The 24,595-nt window shown below is 38.2% G+C and overlaps 1 protein-coding gene across 3 annotated transcripts in view; it reads left to right on the top strand.

Moving 5' to 3' along the window:
- RB1CC1 (RB1 inducible coiled-coil 1) overlaps positions 1 to 24,595 on the top strand; it is an 84,203-nt gene that overhangs the window by 19,675 nt on the left and 39,933 nt on the right. For all 3 annotated transcript variants that reach the window (XM_068396568.1, XM_068396566.1, XM_068396567.1), the window contains 3 exons: positions 9,306 to 9,508; positions 10,618 to 11,053; positions 14,832 to 15,002. In XM_068396568.1, coding sequence (XP_068252669.1) covers positions 9,306 to 9,508; positions 10,618 to 11,053; positions 14,832 to 15,002 — 810 coding nt within the window. The remainder of the gene's footprint in view (positions 1 to 9,305; positions 9,509 to 10,617; positions 11,054 to 14,831; positions 15,003 to 24,595) is intronic.

Genomic DNA, 24,595 nt, shown 5'->3' with positions numbered 1-24,595 from the left:
TGACTTTTATCTGTTAAATGCTTAACATTGATTTGACATGAAAGGGGGACTGTAGTAATTACTACAGTCTTTGTGTATGTGCTTTACTTAGGGTAAAGGAAGTGAAAGGTGGTGGTACCTAGTCTCACATTTCTCGTTGTTGATAGTTTATCTTCTTTCTTCATCCCATCCCTGATTTCGTGATCTTGAAGATTCTTAATTTTGATTTTGGTCTGGTGAAGTTAGTATACGCTGATAGAACAGATTTAATTCCTATGGAGTAAGTTTTTTATATTCAGAGTTTTATAAAAAATACTCAGACTTGAAAAGAATTTTTAGTGCTGCCTTCGCTCCCCTCTTGATTCTGAAGGATGTATTAATATGCAGAACAAGCAAGTTTATTGCAGTTTTTCTGCATTTGAATTAATTATTTAGATCTTTACTGCCTCTTTCTGGCGACAAGTCTTCTGTAAGGGAAGCCCATATTTCAGAAATACTCTGCATGGAGTACAGCTTTTATTGGCCAACTGGAGCTATAATATTTAGCTAGAGACTGAAAAGTTTGTCTAGAGAGAGTGATTCTGATCTGATTTGCAAGAAGAAAAAAAATCTTTCCATACTTGATAGCACCTATTAATATTATTAAGGGATGGGGGGGAAATTCAGTATTTAAAGGTCTTTAAACATGGATTTAAGTAGAATGGAGGTTTTATTTTTAGCCTGCTGACTTATCTTGAAAAAGATTATTTTCTGTTCCCCACTTCTTCCAGTTCTTCCCTGCTTATAAAAGGGCTACAATGATAGTAGAATCTGTTGTAAAAAACTTAGAAATTTATTTAAATGTTAAATAGGTAGCAATATTCTGAAATCTGATACACCTTTATACCTCCAGTTACTTTTATCCAAGACTTAAAATCTTTCAAAGCCATAGGCTTTGTGTTAGGCTGTGAAAATGCATTGGGTGCTTCTTTGGGAGGTCAGGGGAATGACAAAATCATCATGTGTGGTGGAAGATTAGTAAATAGGCTACCATGACATTAGATGTACCAAGATGTGAAAACTGTATAAAGGAGTGTTGCAGTGTTGTATTAAAGCAGTTTTTCATGATGCCTGCTTGAAGAGTATTGAGCAATATTTCAGAAGAAGCAGAGGGAGGACTGGGAATGTGGTTAGAACATTAATCTTCTTCAAGGTTCACCATGAGCCTCTTGGCTGGGAGCAAGAGAGAACATGGGTTATTAATCCTTCTCAAAATTGATTAAGATCTGGGGAGAGCTAGAAAGGCTCTGAACCTCTGTAGATGTGAGATTGATGCATCGAAAGCCACACTGACAATACTGTACAGGAGACTTCCTGCAAAACAGGCATGAAAAATGTGCCTTAAAATGATCCAAGCTTTGTCTCTTTATTAATTTTAGAGAGACAGTAACGTGCTTTATCAGAAAAGCAGAGTACTTAATGGAGAGTTTTTACTTGTTGTAATTATTTAGGGTAATTTTATTAATTAAATTTAATTAATATTTACTACTAATGCATGGTAAAAATGTTTTGTATTAGGAAAATAAAAGTTACAATCTAAATCTTTGCTCATGATAAAGTCTTACCTGTTCTTGTCAACAATAAGAAACAGTGATGTATAACTATATAAAAGTAGGGGAGAATATTTAATAGCTACTAGTTGCTATTTAATTTGGTATCTATTCTACCCAGAAGTTATACAGCATGATTTTAAAATCAGACTTTATATGAAATTGTAAACAGCATATGAAATAGTAAAAATTGCTTAGAAGATGGCTGCTAACTTATTGTACAAGAGCTCTTGGTTATCTCTTGTACCTCATGCCCTATGTCTATTTTAGTTATAGGCAAACTTGTTGTGTGGAAGATTATGAATATTTCAGGTGTAAAGACTTTTATTTCTGTCTTGTTTCTCCCTCATTTTAAGCCCATCTGAAAATGTTGAATTTAATCATGTTTTTCAGTGTCTGTGACATGAACTGTATACTGCTTGGCAACTATGCTGTACAACTGTACGAGAGGTGTTTTTTTTTACCTTACCTTATTTTGAACTTTATTTGTGCTGTGGAAAAAGATGGACAGATATTTCTGATTCACACTTTGTATACACTGGTATATGACCTTTAACTCTTTTTCTTCACAATAACAAGTAGTTCTGGATTCTCCTGTAACAAGTGTTTTTATTAATTCATGACTTTATTTCCTCTCCATCGTTTTTTGCCTAAAATGGACCATTATTGATTTAAATTCTGCATTTGTTTTCTGCCTTTTTCCTGCCATAATTTTCAGATGTCCTTAGTTCCTATTTAGGTATAAACAAAAGTCATCTTCTAGTTCACAGTGGAGGCCCTGGCATTCTTACAGCCTTTTGTCTGTATATGTAAAAGCAGCCATTATGTTTTTTTTGCCCCCAATTGAAACTAATTTTATTAAGTTATATGTAGCCGTTTTTAGATTTTAATGCCTCCTAACCAAAAATCATTCCTGTGAGAAACTTACTACCTCCTGTTTGATTTTCCACTGTACTGTGATTATAATATCGATACCTCATTTTTTTCTATCTTTTTACTGTCATGATTTTAAGATGTATACAGATTTTCTTAAGTTTAGTTGAGTACATGAAATCTCATGGTATAAAGGTCCGGTAACTTGAACGAAGCTATGTCTGTTACCGTAACTTGTTCCTTTACCAATTAAACTGAAATTCTTGCATAGGTTTTGTCACATGTGGTGCAATGTCTCTGTCTTACAAGCTTTTTGTATCAAATCCTTTTTGGTCAGTGTTCGTTGCATCTACTGTCTGGCTTTGAAATCTCAGTTAAAGCAACTTTTTAAGCCTGTTTTCATTTTATCTCACAGTATCCTCTTTTTCTTTTCACTAAAAACTTACCTTTGAGATGTATGTGCCTGAAGGGTTACAGCTTGCCTCTTTACAACTAGCCTAGTTTCCCACCTCTCTTCCAGTTCAGCAGTTTTGGCCTTGAGCTGCAGTATGTGGACAATGAGGTGCACAGTGTTTGCAAAAAGTTACGTACACACCAATTTAGGGGAAGACAAGTTGTTCTCTACACAGCGCATTGTGCAATAAACTACGTTGTGTGAATCTTGTCTAATCTTGTGGTCTTTTTAACACTACTGCCTAAAATAATTTCTAGTAGCGTAGACTTCAGAAAAGGATTATTGGGTGTTTTTTAGTTATCTCACTGAAGTTCCCATGTTATTTGTCCCAGAGGAAGGTTACTGGAAACTTGGACTTTCTGTTAGTGAACGTGTTTCCCGTATCATATGATACTGTTGCTGTCATCATCAAACTGTTAATTCTGGTCAGTTTTTCTTTGAAAAATGGGAATGAGGATGAGAAACTGTGTGGTAATTTCATTTGGTTGCCTAAAGCCATGTCTGGAGTCATAGTACCTACAGCATTTTGGTTTAGTTCCAAACACTTAGTAATACTTAAGCCAAGAAGTATAGTCATGCTTCCTGAAAGCTTCGTATCTACTGTTTAAAGAAATACTCTTTCACTTCTACTAGAAAGCTGTTTTGAGACCCTCTGGAAAAGAGTTACTTTAAAATTTTAATGTTCTTGAAGATGTTGTAATGTTTGTAGCAATTGCATAGCTAAATTAATGCTATTGACTCTTTTTGGCTAAATTAGTAGTTTATAGCTCCTCCACAGAAGTTCAGACTTCTTTGGAGCTCAGATTAGCGATCAATATCATAATCTTTTAAAGTAATCAAGCTGGGTGGGGTTAAAATGAAGTAGGTTTTGGTTTACCCTAAGGTGTACTAAAAGATCTGCCCTAAGGTATGGTAAAAGATACAGGATTTTTTTTGGTTGGCCTTTGTAATCAGAACTGTTAGATCAAGCTGTTAGAAAATTCACCAGGAGAAAAAGACTTGGGTGGCTTGGAATCAAGCTAGTAGAAGTTATGATTCCCTGGCTGTGGTGGCTTATGTCAGCTTCTTGGTATTTATTTTTTTTTTTTGGTGGTAAATTCTGTCACGCAGCTTCTCCTAGCCTGCTTTTAATGTCAGAGCCAAGAGCTGGTGAAAACAGTACTGAAGAAAAGTTCCTTAAGCTATAACTTACAGGATAACTTGTTCTGTATTATGCTGATGAAATAAATACTTTCTGAGTATGTAATAAGTTGTGAACTGTGTGGACAAGTGTCCAATGGATGCAGTCACCAAAAATGACTGATAAGGAATTAAAGGAGAATGGAATAATCAGCTATCTAATGGAAGGAGAGAAGTTGCCATGAAATAGCAGTCTCCCTCACAGTGAAGTTAACTGTTCCAGTTATAAGTTTTAAAAGCTGAAATCTTGGAGTGGTTAATGTAGTAGCTTTACGGATGGTTTAGTTAATGGTCTTGGTTACTAATTTTGGTAAGCAAGATAAGTTGCCTTTTGTGGAAGCGTTTATCTGCTGTTACAGTGTATGGGCGTGTGTAATTTCACTTTCAAGGATCTTTTTTGTTGGCCTGAGGTTGATTTTTAGGGTGACTGAAACCTATAAGGAGTCCTTTTTACAAGATTTCAGACACATGGCAATAGAGGACTTTGATGACTTGTTTCCTTTTACCACAGGGTTGTAGAGAATGGAAAGAACCCTGCATTTCCTGAGAACTTTTGTTCTTTAGAGGTAAGTCCAAAGACCACTTAAGACAAACAGACCTTCCCTGGGTTGTTTTCATTCAGATGAGCAGAATTAGGACAGCAGGATGCAAAGACAAAGTCTTGAAATTGATGGGAAACACTTGACTAATTTATTTCTGTTTTAGATAAAATGTACTTTGTTTCTTGTACTGATTTTGGTTGAAACATACTAAACAGAAGTAATTATAACCAGAAGAATCACCTAAATGTAAGTTATGGTGATCAAAGGAAATAATTCAAATAAACATTCTGTTAAAGCATCCAGCCAAAGATAAAGATCTTTGGGCCTGTGAATTTCTCGACAAATTAGGAAGTGAAGATGCCTTTATTTACTCTTGAACATAACAGCATGTTGAGATTAGCCTGGGTTTGTCTAGTCTTGTACTGGTAGTGGTGATTCTTGAGATCCACATTCCAGTGGTATGGTGAAGCTGTCAGTGTTCTAGGTATGCTGGTATAACAGAGTAAGATGGACGTAGCTCTACAAGGCAACTGAAGTTAATTTTTATGCTCTGTGAACCACTGGGTGTCTGCCAATTACCCTTGAGTGGATCTGTGAAAAAGCAATGACAAAAGCAAGCCTGTTGTTAGGCAGGCTTCATTTTCTGTGCTGGAGCTGACAGCTTTACTGAGAAGTGCTAAAACATATGTTGGACTGCAGGCCTTGAATTATGTCAGGCATATAAATCAGTTTTTAGACCTTACTCATTTAGCAGAGAGATGCTTAATTCTTTTCTGCACAGACATACTGGTTATGTGAAATAGATAGGTCTTGATCCTTCTAAAGTAGCCTGAGGAGGTGTCCCCAGAAATGTGATCTATGGAGATGGTAGGAAGAACAAGTCAAATCACTTAAAGATGTATTTCAGTAGTGATGGAATGATAAGAAGATGTATCTGTGTAGTTTTTAATTTCTTAACTACTTTTAAGCTACATAGATACTCCAAAGGAAGCAAAAATCTTTAACACTTCATCTTCTTGCTGCACACCCTCACACTTTGAAAGCAGGGTTATAGGATTGACTGAAACAGTGTTTTCTTCTTGACTGCTCTGTGCAGCATTAAAAAATGAAATAATGGTTTAACATAGTGTTCCTGTTCCCTGCACTGGTATCTGCTTAGTATAGTCTAAGACTGAAACAGTTCTGATAGGTGGTGGAAAAATAGTTACTCCATGCAGTTTGAACTTTATTAGAACCATCTACTTGGACCCCCTGAATTCAGAGTAATGGTCTTTATTATGTGAATGTAATGAGCTTATTTCCTGATATAGCCTAAGGAACCATCATCAAAAGCAGTAGTGGGTTCCTGCAGTCTCTAACTGCATTCTGGTTCATCCATGCAGACAGAATTCTACTGCTTGCCCCTGCCCCCAACCCTGAGAGAATTTCTTCAGCACTTGGGATACACATGTAAAAAGTGTAACTTTGGGACGATGATAACATGGAATGCTATTGTAATATCTTGCATATGTGCCTTGAAGCAGTTATGTCTCTGTTTAGTTGTACAATTTAACTTGTAGTGTATTAGCATACAGGTAACTTCGAAAACATGTTATTTGAAAGAAACTTAACTATGTTTTCAGGCTAATGAATTTTGAGCTCAATGTTAGTTCAGTTTGAACCTCTAAATAATTCAGAAAAAATCTTTTACGTCTCAGTATTGTATTTAAGATTGCTTTCATAATGGGATTTTTTATTTTAATGTCCACATCTCCTGCGTATATAATGAGGAGCAGTGGCTCATCTGACAATGAATACCTGGTTGAATACTTAGATGGCATTGGAGTATTTTTATTTTTTATATAACAGTTTGTTTGGGTAAGTCTCTGTTACATGACAGATCCTGACACTTATTAGAATGCCCTTCTGTTACGTGGTTTCTAAAAAATAAAGAAATATTAATTTGCCACTCTGGGAAATACTGTTGTTTACTCTTCCTTTCTAAGAGTCAGACTTCTGGGATGCAAGCTTCTGGTTTGGTTAAATTTGCGTGAATCACCACAGGTTAGACTCCTAGACACAGTGTCAGTGCTGGTCATCAGTAGTGTAACAGGCAGTCTCAACTGTAATGATTTTTTTTTCCTACCAAAATTTGGTAGGAGCAACCTTGTTAAAACTAAAATCTTAAATTGACTACACTTAGATTCTCGAGGGAGCATCAAGAACGACATATAATAAAGCTTCATAGGACACTAACTTGTAACTTTTGGCTTCCATTGTGAACACCATAAATAGATTTAGCTAAAAAAGCAAACACTGGCCACTAGTTAAGAGTATGTCTCAGGGCAGAAAGTCTGGTCATATCAAGCCTAGTGTGTACATTTCCTTATTACACAGTTGAGCTGTGCCATGCTCAGTGAGTTTGTTCAAAGGAAAATAGAACTAACAAAAGCCTCTACCCAGGGCTTCTAAAGAAACAGTTTTGTTTGAAGGTGGGAGAAGTCCAGTCTTTACTTTCCCCAGTAGACTCTGATATTCACTTGAAGGAACTGCATAAAAAGACTTTAGGATCAGTTTTGATTTTGTAGATGGCTTACATTGTTTTAGTCTTCAAACTAATGTGTGGTTCTGCATATGCTCTCACTTCTGGAATTATTGCCAGTAGTTTGGAGGAACGTTGACTTTGGGAAGAGAGTAGTGTTTGTGAGTTGAAAGAAAAATGCTTGTGTACATTCCCAGGACATACATTAGAACACCATGGAGACAGTCAGTTACCTTTTCAGCTTCATACTTTTGGTGTATTTTTCTGTATACCTTAGGGTAAAACAGCCTATTCTTTTGGTTCTTAATATCATAATTGAGGAAGCAGTAATTCTGCTTTTTTTTTTTTTTGTGGAATTTGCCTTTGAGTAACTTGTATACAAGTGAATTTAAGAAAATAATAAAAAATTATTCAAGTTGTCAATATTGCATTAGTCAGCTTATGGGAATTTAAATTGTATAGAAGAACTGGAGATAGTCTGAAGAAAATGACTTGCAGATTTCAGCACCATCTGGATGCTGTCCCAGTTGTGTTATCGGTTGATTTTGACTTAGGAAGTGAGAGCTCATGCAGCAAATAAAATTACTGGTCTTTTCAGACCAGAAATCCTTATTCTCATGTGCACAAAAAGTGACCAAAGTTCCAAAAACAAGATGACAAATAGCATCTTTACTACGAAGTAATAGAAATTTGTAATAGCTTTTGATTTCCTTGGAGTTGCATGTGTAAGTATGTTGGTATATTCATTGTTCATCTGCTGATAGCTTAGATACTAATGATTTGAAGGTCAGAGGAATTTTGTCATGCTGCTTTAGACAAGGCTTGGACTTTTAAAAAAAGAGGGAGTGCTCATAACTTTCAGGTTTTGTCAGCATTAATTATGCTCTGCAGTTTTGTGGCTTATTTCAGGAAGATAAGTGCTGTTGGGCTCTTTTTTGTGTATGCATATATGCTGCTAACCATGTGTTCAGCATCAAATGCATTTTGAAATATACTGATGTGCTGGGTTTTTAACACTGCTTTCTCACTGTGTTTGTATAACTTGTTTCTCCATGCATGGTTTTCTCACATGTACTAGAGCAGATGAAAGTTGTGTGTGCAGTCCTAGTTTAACAGTATGCTCAGCCTGCAAAAAGTAGTAAGATTTGTCTTCCTTGGAGGGTGGGTAGATATTAAAACCCAACATACAAGTATGCTCAGGAGAATATTTTCCATATAGTGTGTTATTGATAAAGTATTGAGCTGAAGGATTTATTGTATGACTTTTGTTTTACTTTCTCATTTAAGTGTTTGAGTAGTAGGCACTTTGAGGGGGACAGCCTGTTTTCTTAAATTGGTAAACTTAAAATAGTTACTTTTCTACTAGTAGTTAAAACTTTGGAATATAATATATTAGGCATTGCTGTTAGTGTACTTTTAGTAAGGTATGGTACTTCCCATATGTAGGTCTCTTAACTCTGCCAAGTTGGGTGGTACTTAAATTCTTATGGCAGTAGAACACCTCTGTGTCATCCAGTTCTTTAACACAAAAGCTTCCACGTTGGTTTGCATATACCAAGTTTCAGGGTGTGTTTTAGAGTTTTGTGGACACTCTGCCCTGCTCCTCATCATGTTGCATCTGGTTTATTAATCAGTGGAAGGCTTCAATTAGTTATCTGCCCTTGTGTTTTCCTCATGCATCAATTCTTGCATCTGATGCACTTGCGCTTCTGATTGATCCTGCAATTCATTGTCTTGTTCTGAGCTTCTGCTTGTCTCACCAATAGTTTTCTCCTTAAGGGACCTTGTTTGCCAGCTCCTTCTATCAGATTAGTACAAGCATCATTATTCATGTATGTGTGCACTGAAAATTTTATATTAGCAGCATTTAATTAACTTTGTAAGGTTTTTTTGGAACTGTAACTTTCACCTGTCTGTTTCGAAGATATTTCTCAGTAAATCGTCTAGACAATTTTTTTGTCGTATAATTATTTTTTTTATTTAAGAATAAAGGAAGTTTCATTATTTTTGGTTGAAGTTTTAAAGTGTAGAATGTTTTAGCTATCTAAATTTAACACTTTTTATGTTGATATTTTCCAAGTGTCTAACTTTACTGTGGTAACTATATAAAATATTAATAACCTGAAGTGATTTGCATTTTTTTGTTTTTTTTTTTGTTTTTTTTTCAGGAAATGTATGAGGTTGCCAAGAAACTTTGCTCATTTTGTGAAGGTCTTGTACATGATGAACATCTTCAGCATCAAGGCTGGGCTGCCATAATGGCCAACTTGGAAGATTGTACATACTCTTACCAAAAGCTACTTTTCAAGTTTGAAAATGTATATTCAAGCTATTTGCAGTCCATAGATGATATCAAGTTGAAACTTACACAGTAGGTTCACTGTTAAACTACAGCCTCAATCTCCAAAGTTACTGTTTTTTAAACTTATTTTTTGAGTTTTATATGTCTGGTACTCATTCTAATTAGTCAAGTGTGTATTTGTTTGATTATGTGTTACGGAGAACATTCTTTCTGTTCCATGCTAGTCATTTTTTTAACTGACATTTTTCCCTTGTATTCATCAGCACACAGAAAACTGTATTGAATTATGTGAAAGATACGCTCGTTAATGAACAACTGTTTAAGAGCTGGAGTCCTTCCAAATGTGTACTAAAAATATCTAGATAATGAAATCAGACATTAATCAACATTTTTAAATACATATTTGCACTTTTGAATTAATTCCTTTTTAATACACTTGAGCAGATATTAAGAATGACGATCTGTGTTGAAAGTATGAAGTCACACGAACTTTGGGTGTATATGTATACCTTTGCAGTGGGGGGTGACTATATATGTATGTGTATACTTATGTTGTGCAAACTCTGGATGTTACTTCAAGGAAAATCTTTGACATCTTTCTGAGCATTATAGTATTATGGCATTTCTTTGAGTGCTTTGCCTGACAGAATGTAAGTGGATGTTGGATACTTAAAACATATTTATGCTTTATTTCTTTAACTTTAAAAAAAAAAGTTGAACTTCATAGCTTTTACCAAATATATAGAAACTCTTCAAGCTCTGCAAAAGTAGTTGACCAGAGGACACTCAGTCTTTGCTAATAAGCATTGGTATCCATGCAGATTAGAAACATAAAAGTTGCAGTTCTGTGTTTAAAAAAAAAAAAAAAAAGGGACATGTCTCAGTTCATCAAACTATCCTGTTTTTCATTGCATTATAAACATAAGCTTACTTGGAAGCATAGAAGAGTTCATATTGAGCAGTGGAAGAGAGCAAAAATCATAACTACTTTAACTGTCCTCCCATGATGTTGATACTGAACACAGTATTTTGAAAGGGTAGTTAACAAATTCATTTTGCAATCTGCTTCAATTCTAAAATAAATAATATTTTATATTATGGGTGGTTGTATCTAAGTTTTTATGTCACATTGGCTTCTAGACACTGATGTTTTTTTCTTTTCACCCTTTTTATAAAAGCTTAGGTTCTGCTGTTTCTATCATGGCCAAGATACCACTGCTGGAGTGCCTAACGAGACATAGTTACAGAGAGTGTTTAGGAAGACTGGATTCTTCAGCTGAGCATGGAGGGACAGAAAGTGAAGAAACTGAGGATGGGAAATCTGCTGAATTGGTGCTTTATTCTGATGTATCTAAAGTGAACAATAAATCAATGCTAGCCTCATTTTGCAAGTCAGTTGAACATTCAGCTTTGGAAGGCACAGATCCTGAAAGTGTAAAAGATGATAAGGAATCTGGTCAAAATGCTACTGTACAGGACAATGAACCATCAGTAGAATTGAAAGATGATGATCAGCCTTCCTTCAATGTGTCTTTGTTAGACTGGATAAATGTTCAAGATAGACCTAATGATGTTGAATCACTGGTCAGAAAATGTTTTGATTCTATGAGCAGGGTAAGTTAACAATTTGTTAAAAAACAAATTATATTACATTGAATGTTGCTGTTTATTTTCCAGATGCTGGTGCTTTTGAAGTGACTCAACTTTTTGTAACTTCTTGTCTCTCAGATAACTTTCTGAATGGAGAGTAAAGCAGAGGCTGACAGGGGGTGGTGGGGAAGTATTTTAAGAGTTCTTGAGTGTTAAGAATTTGACCTTTAGGGAGATACATAATTTCACAATGAATGCTTGTTATCTTGCTTGTTTCTCAAATAGCCATTCCTGTTGGAAAGCCAATAGCTTCTTGTAGCATATGAGCAAAGTAGCTTTACTTCTGTTCTTTCATTGCCTTTTTCATAGAAATTATGCTTATAATGAAAGTAAAGATTTTCCTGGACCCAAGTTAATTTCTTTGTGTTTAAAATACTGAAGACTTTGTTAAAATGTAGGACAAATTCATGTTGTTAACTGTGATAAATTTACATACTATATATATATGCACATTCTTTATTAGCTGATACAGATGCGCTCAGAAGAGCCGAATGTCAGTTTGTATTTCTCCTGCTGGTAGAGTAAAACATTGCTCACTTTCTTTACTTTCCAAATGATTATTTTAACCAGTGAGCATTATAACCTTTTAAAAACATTTTGCCTAGAGATTTCCTTCTTTCTTTGCTTTCACTGTAGCTTATATTTCTTACATTGTCTAGCCTTGTTTGCATATGTATAATTTTATACTATACAACTCAATATACCTTGAAGAAAAAAACCAATTTCTGTCGTCTTCGACACTTGATTTCCTCCCTAAGTTAGGACTGGAAGACTGTATCAGTTATGTCTAAACCCCATCTGTAGGGAACATTATGATGCGGTCAGTTCTGTACATTGATTTTTCAATTCTGTCTCAAAAATAGTTGGAGAATTGGGCTTAATATGAAGGGCTGTTTAAGATTTTTGAGCTGTCTATATTTTAGTAGTACAGAAAAGGCTAAGAGAAAGATTGGACTTTACAAGTTTTTTTCTTTAGCAAAAACAATACTCAGTTTTGTGTGTGAAACACTTCCTAATTGCTGAAGTCTGAGATAATCCTCTGTCCTGTTTGTTCAGTAATGTTACAAGGTGCTTTCTACTACTTTAAAACAAGAGTAACAAAACCCAGTAAGACTAGTCAGAAGTCCTTTGTTTCAGCTATTGTAATTGTTTTGTAACTCAAGCTGATTTGTATAGGGAAAAAATGTGTTTGCTACTGCAAAAATGAAGCTTCTTTTTGTTTTCTTGGCATAATCAGAATTGGCAGGTAGGGAAAATGCTTTAGTCAGACTATTCTGGCCACTACCAGGAACAACTGTGATTGATCAATCGTGATCTATTTTGGTTCACAAAAGACCCAAAGCTTTAAAGTAGTGTGATAGTTCCTAGTTTTCCTTAGGAAAACATTAATTTACCCTATTTAGATAGCAGCACAGACAAAGGATTGAATTTTTGCCAACCATTGATTTAGAATTAGTTTCAAAACAGGATTGGCCTCTAGCTGAAAAGGAAAAGAAAATACCAAATAAATATCTTGCAACACAATTGTTCTTTTAATATTTACTTGAGATGACACTTTAACATCGCAAACTAGAATAAAATGGCACTAATTTTTTTAATGTTTTTTCCTGCATTCTCCTCATATTCTTTCCTCCTTGGAAATATGAACCATACAAATGGTTTGTGATTGCAATTCTTATTTGAAACTCTGAATTCAGGTAAGATTTTCATGAAAGTGTAAAGCATCAGAGTAGGGACTTTATACCTTTGATACTGGTAGTCTTGGCAGAACTGGTGTGTTGCACAGAGTGCTGCTATGTATCAGGTTTCACTAGCCTCTAGGTGTTTCTACAACATGACACTTCTAATTGCAGAAACCTAGGCTGCAGCAAAAGCAGTAAGTAGGAGCTAACCAGATGTTTCTGTTAAGTGCTTTCATAGCCACTTAAATAAGTCTCTTCCTTTTCTAGCCTTTTAAGATGGGGATAGCAATATTATCTACCAGTGAAAGTAGAGCTGAGTGCTACAGATGCAATTAGGTCAAAGATGGGATAAAAAGAATGGATGGAGAAAATAAATTGAGTGGAATGAGAGGAATAGGCTCTTTTTTTTTTGTAAGAAGAGATAAAACACAGTTTATGAAGGTAAAAAGAAAAAAAACACCATATTGTTCTTTAGTATTTTGTCTGTCAAGAAACTGTTTGGGATGCTGCAGTGGAGTAATTCAGGATGCTGCAGTAGAGTAATCCTGAATAGGATGGCAATGAAGATGATCCTATGAAAACAGTCTGGTTTGATCCCAGGGACTATTTTTATTACTGGTTATTGAAGGTGGACGGCTCACTTGAGAAAGACCAAGGCTCATAAGACCATTCACAACACAGTAGAAATTGACCTTTGCAATTTTCAGAAGACTCTGATATATTTAGTCACATTAATAATAATATTATTTATTCTGAAAATTCTGGGCTAATTACCATCTTTTGGTACTTCCCCTTACAGTCTTGTTTGTTTGTTTTTGTTTGTTTGTTTTTCTTTAGTGTTTTTTTGTTTGTTTGAAGAGAATGAAAGACATATTCTTTGTAGTTGCTCCTTTATTTCTAATGCTTTTCCTCTTCATGTTGCTCTCTCTATACCCTGGAAGGGTGTTTCCAGAATGAAAAAGTGCTGTGTATGAAAGCTTTTATACAGTTAAATAATAGATTCAGGGGAAAATAGTACTTTTATTTATGCTAATGTTGATTCATATAAGTGGATCCTCTTCTGAGGGTTAATTTGTGTGCTCTGTGATGTGAGTGGCGTTAACCCTGCACATTGACAAAAGAAGCCCTTGTTGTGACAGCTAGTATGACCTCACAGGATAGTGTCCTTTCCACTAGATGGCATAGCATAACAATTTTGGGTAAATTTGTTCCTATTCTAACACCTAATGACTCTTAGGTTATTTTCCTAACTATTTTTTTCCAGGTTTAGACTAAACTCTGTCCTGTATAAGCTATTGCAATTACCTATGTGGTTTTTAGAACTAAGGAAATAAAGACTTATTTATTTCACTGCTCTTACAGTGAAACTTGCAAGGGTCACCCTTAATATCTGTGGACATTGGTAGCCTCTTAATGTTTCAAATACTTTTTTTCTGGATAATGGCCTGTGAAGGAATATGATGAAATAATTTTAAAAATGTGTTTCTATTAGGAAAAACATTAACAAAAAGTATTACAAATGTATTATTTTTCCATAGCTTGTTTTCCAGTTACTTAGAACTGATACGCTTGTCTAAGGAATCAATTAAAACACTCATTTAGTGGAAAAAGACTAATAGGTCTTGCAGCTTTTTCCCACCACGCTCCTTACTGCACTTTCCACTGAGTCTCATTACTTGTTTTGATTCTAGCTTTATGAACTCTGTTCCAGTATAGACTGTGTCCATTAGCTTTAAACTGCCTCTTCCCCACTGACCCTGCCTTGTCCCCTTAACTAATGTCCCTTCCCCTTGTAAGGATCCTGATTTATATGGTGGTCTGGTTGGAATACTTCAGAGAGATTCATGCTGTGATATAAACTCGACGGACTCATTAACTCAGAATTCTGAAACAGATGACAGGTGTAGGCACATGTTAGATTAAAAAAAAAAAAAAGAGAAGGTTATAAAAACATGTAGCTAGCTTATGTCACCTTTCAGTATGTCAACTGCTAATAAAGATGTTTTTTATTTCCTTCCCCCTCCCCCTCCCCCCCCCCCCCCCCCCCCCCCCCCCCGCAGCTTGATCCAAGGATCATCCAACCCTTTCTGGCAGAATGTCGACAAACTATTGCCAAATTAGATAATCAGAACATGAAGGCTATTAAAGGCCTTGAGGATAGGCTCTACGCATTGGACCAGATGATAGCAAGCTGCAGCAGACTGGTGAATGAACAAAAAGAACTTGCTCAGGTAATACACATTTGTGTGTGTAACATTGGAAGATGGTAGATTTTTGATAGGTGTATGCTGTTAAAGATTACAATGAAACAATTGCATGTATTAATGCAAGATAGTTTTCAGTTTACCACACTGGAGATGCTCAAAAAGGGGCTATATTCATAATAGCTTGACATTTAAATATTGGTAGTTTTTACATCTTGTGGACATGTTTTCAGCTCATAACTCCAACTACCACATTAATTTAAATACTTTTTTTTAAAACATCAAACTAGTTGAAAATGCAACAGTGGGTGGTGGACAACACTGGAACTTAAATATAGGGCTTCTTTATGTTGCTTCATCTATATTGGAGAAAAAGTCACGCTACAAAATAAAAGTGTCTTAAAATATCCTAGACTCAATGCACTAGGAACATGCAGAGCTGGAGTTCACTGCAACTTTGTCAACTGCATATTAAGCTGTATATTTTTTTTAGCTAAAGTATTTCTGTCAACATTGTCATGGTTATAATTTGGAAAAATGTATTTCATTCCAATTCAGCCAATCAGCATTCTCATAAAAGCACCAGTATAAAATTGTTTACTTCTGAAATACATCAGTATATGGTATGGTTTCTGGAATAGAGTACATCTAGTTTATTTTTATTTTAGAAATTAGGTTTCTTCTGGATGAGTAAGAATCACTTAGAATATGGTAAAATTTTAAAACTTTCAAAATACCTTTTAAGGTGTGTCTTGTTGTGTTAAGGTGTATCTTGTTAAATCTAGTGAATGGTTTACGAACAGGTTGTGCTGTATTAGTGTAACATTTTGCACATTAATGTAGAAAGCTACTAATAAAAATAGGATCTGATGAAGATGTCTAACAGGTATAAACTCTGCAGATATTTATTTTTAAAGCTTATTTGAAAATTGATGTTTTTAATGAATATTCTTAGCTTAAGGAAAACAAAACGTCTGGCTTAAATATTGTCTTACTATCTGTCTGTACATATGTGTCAAATCTGTCTAAATTCCACGTTGTTTACAGCTACATTTAAGAGCAGACGACTTTTTGCCAATGGTAGACCGTCAAAGACAGCCTGTAGTTTGCTGTTGCTTGTGTGCTGGAGAACCAGGATTCTGTGAATTGATTCATCTTTACTAGTTCATCCAGTCTCTGATTAAATGGAAGACAGAAATGGAAAAAAACCCCTCAATAATGGAAAGGGAAAATGATGCATGAAATTGGCATCATGCCCAGGTGGCATGTCCTGAACACTTCCTATCACACCAACAAACTGGTTATGGCGGGCAGTGCTGTTCCCTGCCTGTCCTGGGGAAAACGGACGGGCCTAATGCTCCCCCGGTAGTGGAGGATCCTCTTCCTCCTCCACAAGGAGCAGGAGGAGACCTAGGGGACGGGGGGGAATGGAGGCAGGTCCCTGCTTGGGGTGGCAGGCAAATCCCATCTGGACCTTCCTCCCCTCCCCACGTCCCCCTGCAGAATAGGTATGAGGTGCTGGAGCCTGAGCGTCTTCCTGAGTGTGAGGAAGACACAAATCTAGGTGAAAGACCCTCTACGGGGCTACATAAACAGAAGCAACCGAGTAAGAGAGTTGCAACCAGCTCCAAAAAGGAGAAAAGAAAAGTAATTGTTATAGGCGACTCCCTGCTAAGGGGAACGGAGGGCCCCATGTGCAGGCCAGACCCGACTCACAGGGAAGTCTGCTGCCTCCCTGGGGCTCGGGTAAGGGATGTTGCCAGGAGGATTCCTGAACTGGTGAGGCCCTCTGACTACTACCCACTATTAGTATTCCAGGTGGGTAGGGGTGAGATTGAAGAGAGAAGTCCCAGGGCTATCAAAAGGGACTTCAGGGCCCTGGGGCGTTTGGTAAAGGGGGTAGGTGCGCAGGTGATATTCTCTTCAATTCCTTTGGTGTTTGGTGAAAACAGGGAAAAGACTATGAAAGTACAACAGATTAATATGTGGCTAAGAGACTAGTGCCATAGGTGGGATTTTGGGTTTGTTGACCACGGGGCGGCTTTCATGGCACCGAGCCTGCTTATGCCAGATGGGGAACAGCTGAATCAGAAAGGGAAAAGGGTTATGGCCCAGAAGTTGGCAGGGCTGATCAAGAGGTCTTTAGACTAGGTTCGATGGGGGATAAGACCAGGGCAGCCACAAATGAACCTAGGGGTGACAGGCCTGCGTCGGGGGCAAGGCCGCTAGCCCAGCTGAAGTGTGTTTACACCAGTGCACGCAGTATGGGCAATAAACAGGAAGAGCTAGAGGCCACTGTACAGCAGGAAGGTTATGATGTGGTTGCCATCACAGAAACGTGGTGGGATGACTCTCATGACTGGAGTGCAGCTATGGATGGCTATAAGCTCTTCAAGAGGGACAGGTGAAGGAGGAGAGGCGGTGGAGTAGCGCTGTATGTTAGGGAGTGCTTGGACTGTGTTGAAATTGAGGAAGATGGTGAGGAGGACAAGGTTGAATGTTTATGGGTAAAGATCAGGGGGAAGGTCGGCGGGGCGGACATTACGGTGGGAGTCTGTTATAGACCACCCAACCAGGATGAGCAGGCGGACGAGGCATTTTCCAAGCGGCTGTCAGAAGCCGCCCGGTCGCCGGCCCTTGTACTCGTGGGCGACTTCAACTTGCCGGATGTCTGCTGGAAATACAACATGGCAGAGAGGAAGCAATCTAGGAGATTCCTCGAATGTGTGGAGGATAACTTCCTCATGCAAGTGGTAAATGAGCCGACTAGAGGAGGGGCCCTGCTTGACCTGTTGTTTGTGAACAGAGAAGGACTAGTGGGAGATGTGAGGGTCGGTGGCCGTCTTGGGAGTAGCGACCATGAAATGTTAGAGTTTTCGATAGTGGGGGAAGTAAGGAGGGGTAAGAGTAGAACTCCTGCCTTAGATTTCTGGTGGGCTGACTTTAGCCTGTTTAAGAGGCTGGTGGACCGAGTCCCTTGGCAATCAGTCCTGAAGGGCAAAGGAGTCCAGGAAGGCTGGACATGCTTCAAAAGGGAATTGTTAAGTATTCAGGAGCAGGCTGTCCCAGTCTGTAGGAAGACAAGCCGTCGGGGGAAAAAGACCGGCCTGGTTAAACAGAGAACTTAGGCTAGCACTTAAGGAAAAAAAGAGAACCTACTTGCTCTGGAAGAAGGGTCGGTAACTTGGGAGGTCTATAGGGATGTTGCCAGGTCGTGTAGGGAGAAGAATAGAAGGGCCAAAGCTCAGTTAGAGCTTGATTTGGCTGCTGCAGTCAAAGATAACAAAAAAAGCTTTTACAAATCCATCAACAGCAAAAGGAGGGTCAAGGAGAGCCTCCACCACTTGCTGAATGAGGAGGGTAGTGTAGTGTCAGGGGATGAGGAAAAGGCAGAGGTGCTCAATGCCTTCTTTGCCTCGGTCTTTAATGTCAAGACCGGTTGTCCTCAGGAGACTCGGCCCCTAGAGCCTGAAGTTAGGGATGGGGGGCTGTGTGAACCTCCAGTAATCCAGGAGGAGACGGTTAGTGACCTGCTGTGCCAGTTGGACACCCACAAGGCTATGGGCCCGGATGGGATTCACCCCAGAGTAATGATGGAACTGGCAAATGAACTTGCCAAACCACTCTCGATTATCTACCGGCAGTCCTGGTTAACTGGAGAAGTTCCAGCTGACTGGAAATTAGCAAATGTAACACCCATCTACAAGAAGGGTCGGAAGGATGATCCAAGGAACTATAGGCCTGTCAGCCTGACCTCGGTGCCAGGCAAGGTGATGGAACAGATCATCCTGAGTGCCATTACACGGCACACGCAGGCCAATTGGGGCATCGGGGCCCCCCAACATGGATTCATGAAAGGCAGGTCCTGCTTGACCAACCTGGTCTCCTTCTATGACAAAGTGACCCTCTTAGTAGATGAGGGCAGGGCTGTGGATGTAGTCTATCTAGACTTCAGTAAGGCATTCGACACTGTCTCCCACAGCATCCTCCTAGACAAACTGACTGCCCGGGGCTTGGATGGGTGGACTCTTCGACGGGTTAAAAACTGGCTGGATGGCCGAGCCCAGAGAGTGGTGGTGAATGGGGCAAAGTCCAACTGGCGGCCGGTCACTAGCGGTGTTCCCCAGGGCTCAGTTCTGGTGCCGGTGCTGTTCAATATCTTTATAGATGATCTAGACGTAGGGATTGAGTGCACCCTCAGCAAATTTGCAGATGACACCAAGCTGGGTGGCAGTGTCGATCTGCTGGAGGGTAGGAAGGCCCTACAGAGGGATCTGGACAGGTTAGATAGATGGGCCGAGACCAAGGGCATGAGGTTCAACAAGAACAAGTGCCGGGTCTTACACTTCGGCCACAACAACCCCATGCAGCTCTACAGGCTGGGGGAAGAGTGGTTAGAAAGCGGCCTGGTGGAAAGAGACCTGGGTGTGCTGATCGACAGCCGTCTAAACATGAGCCAGCAGTGTGCCCAGGTGGCCAAGAAGGCCAATGGCATCCTGGCCTCTATTAGGAATAGTGTAGCCAGCCTGTCTAGGGAAGTGATCGTCCCTCTGTACTCGGCACTGGTGAGGCCACATCTTGCGTACTGTGTTCAGTTCTGGGCCCTGCACTTCAAGAAAGATGTTGAGGTGTTGGAGCGAGTCCAGAGGAGGGTGACCAAGCTGGTGAAGGGTCTGGAGGGTCTGTCCTACGAGGAACGGCTGAGGGAGCTGGGGTTGTTAAGCCTGGAGAAGAGGAGGCTCCGAGGTGACCTTATTGCAGTCTACAACTACCTGAAGGGAGGTTGTAGTGAAGTGGGAGTTGGCCTCTTCTCCCAGGCAACTAGCAATAGGACAAGAGGACACAGCCTCAAGCTTCGCCAGGGGAGGTTCAGGTTGGACATTAGGAAGAATTTCTTTTCAGAAAGGGTTATTAGACATTGGAATGGGCTGCCCAGGGAGGTGGTGGAGTCACCATCTCTGGATGTGTTTAAGAAAAGACTGGACATGGCACTTAGTGCCATGGTCTAGTTGACAGGGTGGTGTCAGGGCAACGGTTGGACTCGATGATCCCTGAGGTCTCTTCCAACCTGATTGATTCTGTGATTCTGTCTGTTCTTAACATGTTGTCATCTTCTGACCTTCAGCTAGTTCCAGAGTCAAATAAGTGCAACCAGATTGTTGCCCAGAGAAGCTGTGGATGCCCACTCCCTGTAAGTGTTTAAGGCCAGGTTGCATGTGGCTTTGAGCAACCTGGTCTAGTGGGAGGTGTCCCTGCCCATGGCAGGGGGGTTGGAACTAGATGATCTTTAAAGTCCCTTCCAACCCAAACAGTTCTGTGATTCTATGATTGGTGAGCTGCATCACTGTCTGTTATCCTTTTTCTTGGTAACGTTAATTAGCTCATGTGCTGTTCCATGCAGTTAGCTTTTCTTGTTCTGAGGGGGCATGTTGCTTTATTTTCTGAGATGAAAAGGGGAGTTATGACCCTGCTGCATTATATACTTCAAGACTTAGAAAATGTATGGGGACCTTCAGGTTTAAGTTGTGGAGAGTTATCCTGTTATCTGTTATGGTCTAGAAATAGAAAAAAAGCTAGAAAATCAGAACATCAATTGGAGATATGGAATAATAGATAAGTAGGTTAAATTTAATTTTGAAGGGAAATATTGACTTCTTGGTAACTTGTCACTCAGTGATATAGGATCAGGGAAGAGGTAACATGCTTAATGGTTGAGCACCAAGCTCATAGTGAGGAGAGAGTGTAGCGTGCTTGCACGAGACGGTGTCATTTGAAGTTATATGAAATTTGATGAAAGACCATTTTAAATGTAAAATATATATCTCCTATTTTTTTAGAAATACTACAGTGCGATATCAAAGCTTCTTTATTAAATACAGTTTCTGTGAAGAGCTTCGGTTAACTTTATACCTGATTGCCCTTTAATGCCTTGTTTGCAACTGAAAGTATATTAAAATCATGATCTGATATTCAGATTTTCACCATTACATCAGAGCTGGGACCATGAAGAAGGGCATGAGTTTCTTATATACCAATTCGCAATCAGAAATCATTAGTTGGAGTAAGTGGACAATGTTGCCTCCCTGTCTTGGGATGGTTAGATCCCCCTTTTGAGGAGGAGAGAACTGGGCTGACAGCTGCATAGGACCTTGGCTTCCTGCTCCATCCTCTGCCTGGTATGTAAAGGTGGGTGCTACCATTACTTCTGGTAGCATTGTTTAAAAGAGGAGCCTGTCTTCAGATAATTTCGGTAAGTAAGTTTAGAAGGAAGTTTGTTCTAAATCTCAGTCTTGCAGTATTTAGGCCAGTGCTAAATCCAAGGAAATTTAGCATGATGGAAAAGCTGCTCTTACATCCCTATGCTTGGTTGCTCAGTGCTGTGAGTGGTGGTTTTAGCTATGTGTTCCCTCTTTACTTGAATGAAGAGCCCACCTCAAGTTTACAGGTCCCACTTTTGAGCAAGATACCTAAAAATAATTTGAAAAGACACTTAGGCACCTTGTTTAAATGCCACTGTAAATTTAGAATTTTTACCTTTTGAAGATTTGCCAGAGACTTGTAACTTTCAAATCTTCGTGTTTGCCTTTTCTTTTTGTAAATTGTCTATTCCTTTACTTACGATATAGGTGTTTTTAAAAATGGTCATATAGGATGTCATGGTGTGTTTGCGGTTTTTTAGTTGGTTTTACTTGAAGCTTCAACTAATTAAATGTTTGTGGTTAAACAATTGATTAAGTCTAGTACCAGATGCTTTTATTCCTTGATTTTATATTTGAACCTTAGGAAGTATTTTCGTACCAGTCTTAGCAGTTGTTTGGATACTGTTTGGAAAAAATTAGACACTTGTAAGATATTATAGCTGGTATCGTGTTACTCATTCAAATGATAGTCTGCATAGAACTCTAAGAGTGACAAAGTGCAAGGGTTTAATTATATTTAAAAATATAGATGAGGACTTGTGTATTTTTAAAGGTAGTGTTCACAATTTATGTGATAACTCTTAATATTCAGTGTTATCTGAAAAAAAACTCATAATTTTCCTTTATGTCACACCTTTCAGCAGTGAACTATTCCTGTTCATAAAGAAATAAAGTGGATGTACTTTATAGAACAAGGATAAGGAACATCTCAATGGTAATTCCATTGGCAGTATTGTATTGGAAGATGTAGGCTTATTTTCCCCAGGTCAGAAAAAGCTGATGTTCTATCCAGAATTTGAGTTGACTTTCTACTCCAACCTCAGCTACATAGTTAAAATTCAAACTAAACTTATCCCACGGAACAAAGTCATCTGCTGCTAGAAGGCCTCATTGCTTAGTTACTCTGCTTGTTCCTGCAGCTGCCTTAGGAGTTCTTTTGCCTCCAGTCAGCCTTTCCAATTAACTGACCATTAAACAGCCTTTTATATGAAAAATTACATCTTGAGTTATGCAGTTAAAGAGTTGATCTTTAGACCCTAACATTTAATATGGAAAGCTGCTTTCTTAAATTCAAAAAAACCTATTTTTCTCTGTGGAAGCTGGAATTTGTAACATAGGCATATAGAATTATGGTTAGTAGGTGGCATTATGTAATAAAGAGTATGCCTCTAGAAAATCTGGAGCCTCTCTAATCTCTCTGTGTGATACTGCCCAATAGCTTATCTTTTTCATCATTTTCTTGTTTGAGTTTTTTTTTTTTAATTTCCTTCTTAGTAGTGTAGCTTTTCAAAACACAGTTACATCCAAATGCATTTCCATTGTTAAGGTTCATAGAAGTGTTACTTTTCTATTAGCCCTGTTAAACATTGTCAAAAAACCTGGTTTGCAGATGGCCTTCTTGATTCTGGGCTTATTGTCTTTCACTTGAATTTGTGGGGAAAAGGACTTTGTCACTATCATATTCTGTACTTTTATTTTCCTCCTGCTTCTTGTTACACCAAATTAAACCTTAGATTTATAGTGATTCAGGGTTTTCTCAGCTGCTTGTTACATCACTGGCTGCCACCCTTCCCTGTTGGTTGTTTGAACTTTAGACTAAAATGTTTTAAATATTCTTTTGATTTGGAAATAGCCATTGGGAAAAATCCATAAAGACATTATCCATACCTGTTTTTCAGGACCCTTAGTTTGACTGTGATGCTGATGTCATGAATCCTGTCATCTGATCAGGGCTAGAAAGGCAAGAACTTGTGAGAACAATTGATTATTTAGATCTTGGATTTCCCCACAATTTATTGGGGTTCCCCCCCCATTTTTTTGTCAGTTTACTGCAGTTTTTCTGAACTGGCCATTTTCTAGTATGCTGAGATTTTTCTTTCTGATTTGCATACTAGGGTAATTTTAGTTTAAATTTTACTTTAAAGATGGGTCCACAGATACAGAAACGGCAAAAGATACTCAAATTTATGAATAGCCTCTTGGAACTGAGAGTAAAGCTGGAAGGGATTTTCTAACTCACTGTATCCAGTTTTGTGTAACTTCAGGCTCCATGCCATGCATTTCATTTAAAAAGCTTACTGAACTGCTATTTAAAAGCAATTATTTTCTTGACTTCTCTATTCCTGTTGCAATGTTGTATAGAATCTGATTGTCCTAATGTTTATAAACATCCATTAATTGCAGATCTGAAAGTATTCTTGACTAGTTCAACTCTATATGCTCTCATGCCTGTACTGGCTTTGATTTTTGGTGCTTGGCAATTCCCTAACCATTATCACAGCCTGTTTCTTCAATGTCTTTGTGTTCCTTGACTGAACAACCCAAGTTTCTTTTGATGGAGCTGTCCTTTTCATCATCTCAGTAACAGTTCTTCCCAACATTTCTTGTTTCCATTCACTTGTCTCGGATAATATATACAGTTAAAATGTTTGCAGCCTGCTTTTGTTTCCCAGAGGGTCTTCACACATTCAGTACATAAGTTGCTCAGAGTTCAGTAAAATGGTTGACTCTTCAGTATTCTCTTCCATCTTCAGTGTGCATCTTCTTCCTTTTCATTACACTTAATATACTTGTTGGATTCTTACTTTGATTTCTGTGCTGTTCTCACTAGGACATAAATATTTATTGCAGACTTTGCAAGTGTGTTTTATTGCATCTTATGGCAAGATTGCTTTATGTTCAATATCAAATCAGCAATGACAGTGATTTCATTTTTCAGCAGTTTTGTATAACTATGGTTTACTGTTCTCATCAACCTCAGCTTCAGAAATAAACACTTAAAACTATTGTCTGGTTTTGAATTCTTTATTAAGAAAACAAAGGCTTGATAAATGAGTTTGTAGAACTGTAGTTAGCCATCTAAGATGTGTTTAAAGCAGTCAGTCTTCCCTGTTTAACCCCCCACACATCTAGGGGCTGCCTGTTACCATCCACAACAGATAATTCTTTGCCATGCCCAACTCCTGTGTGCAAAGATGTCTAGCTATGATCTTGGCTGTCAAGAAGAATTAGTTTCATGTATGAATTTCTTTTTGCAAAAAATACATTCTTTAGCCCACAGTAGTATTGAATGTGCTCTAAGTTGATGTTAAGTCTTGCATATGCCAGAAGTTAACAAGCTAATTGTTTGCAGAAATTAGAATGATGGTTGATCCCCTCCATCCTAGTAGCTATTTTTCTGCTGCATTAACTTTTGTGATT

This window comes from Nyctibius grandis, chromosome 3 (assembly GCF_013368605.1).
Source record: "Nyctibius grandis isolate bNycGra1 chromosome 3, bNycGra1.pri, whole genome shotgun sequence".
NCBI classification, from domain to species: Eukaryota; Metazoa; Chordata; class Aves; order Nyctibiiformes; family Nyctibiidae; genus Nyctibius; species Nyctibius grandis.
Note: the sequence above shows the minus strand (reverse complement) of the source record. Positions and strands in the feature narration are given on the sequence as shown.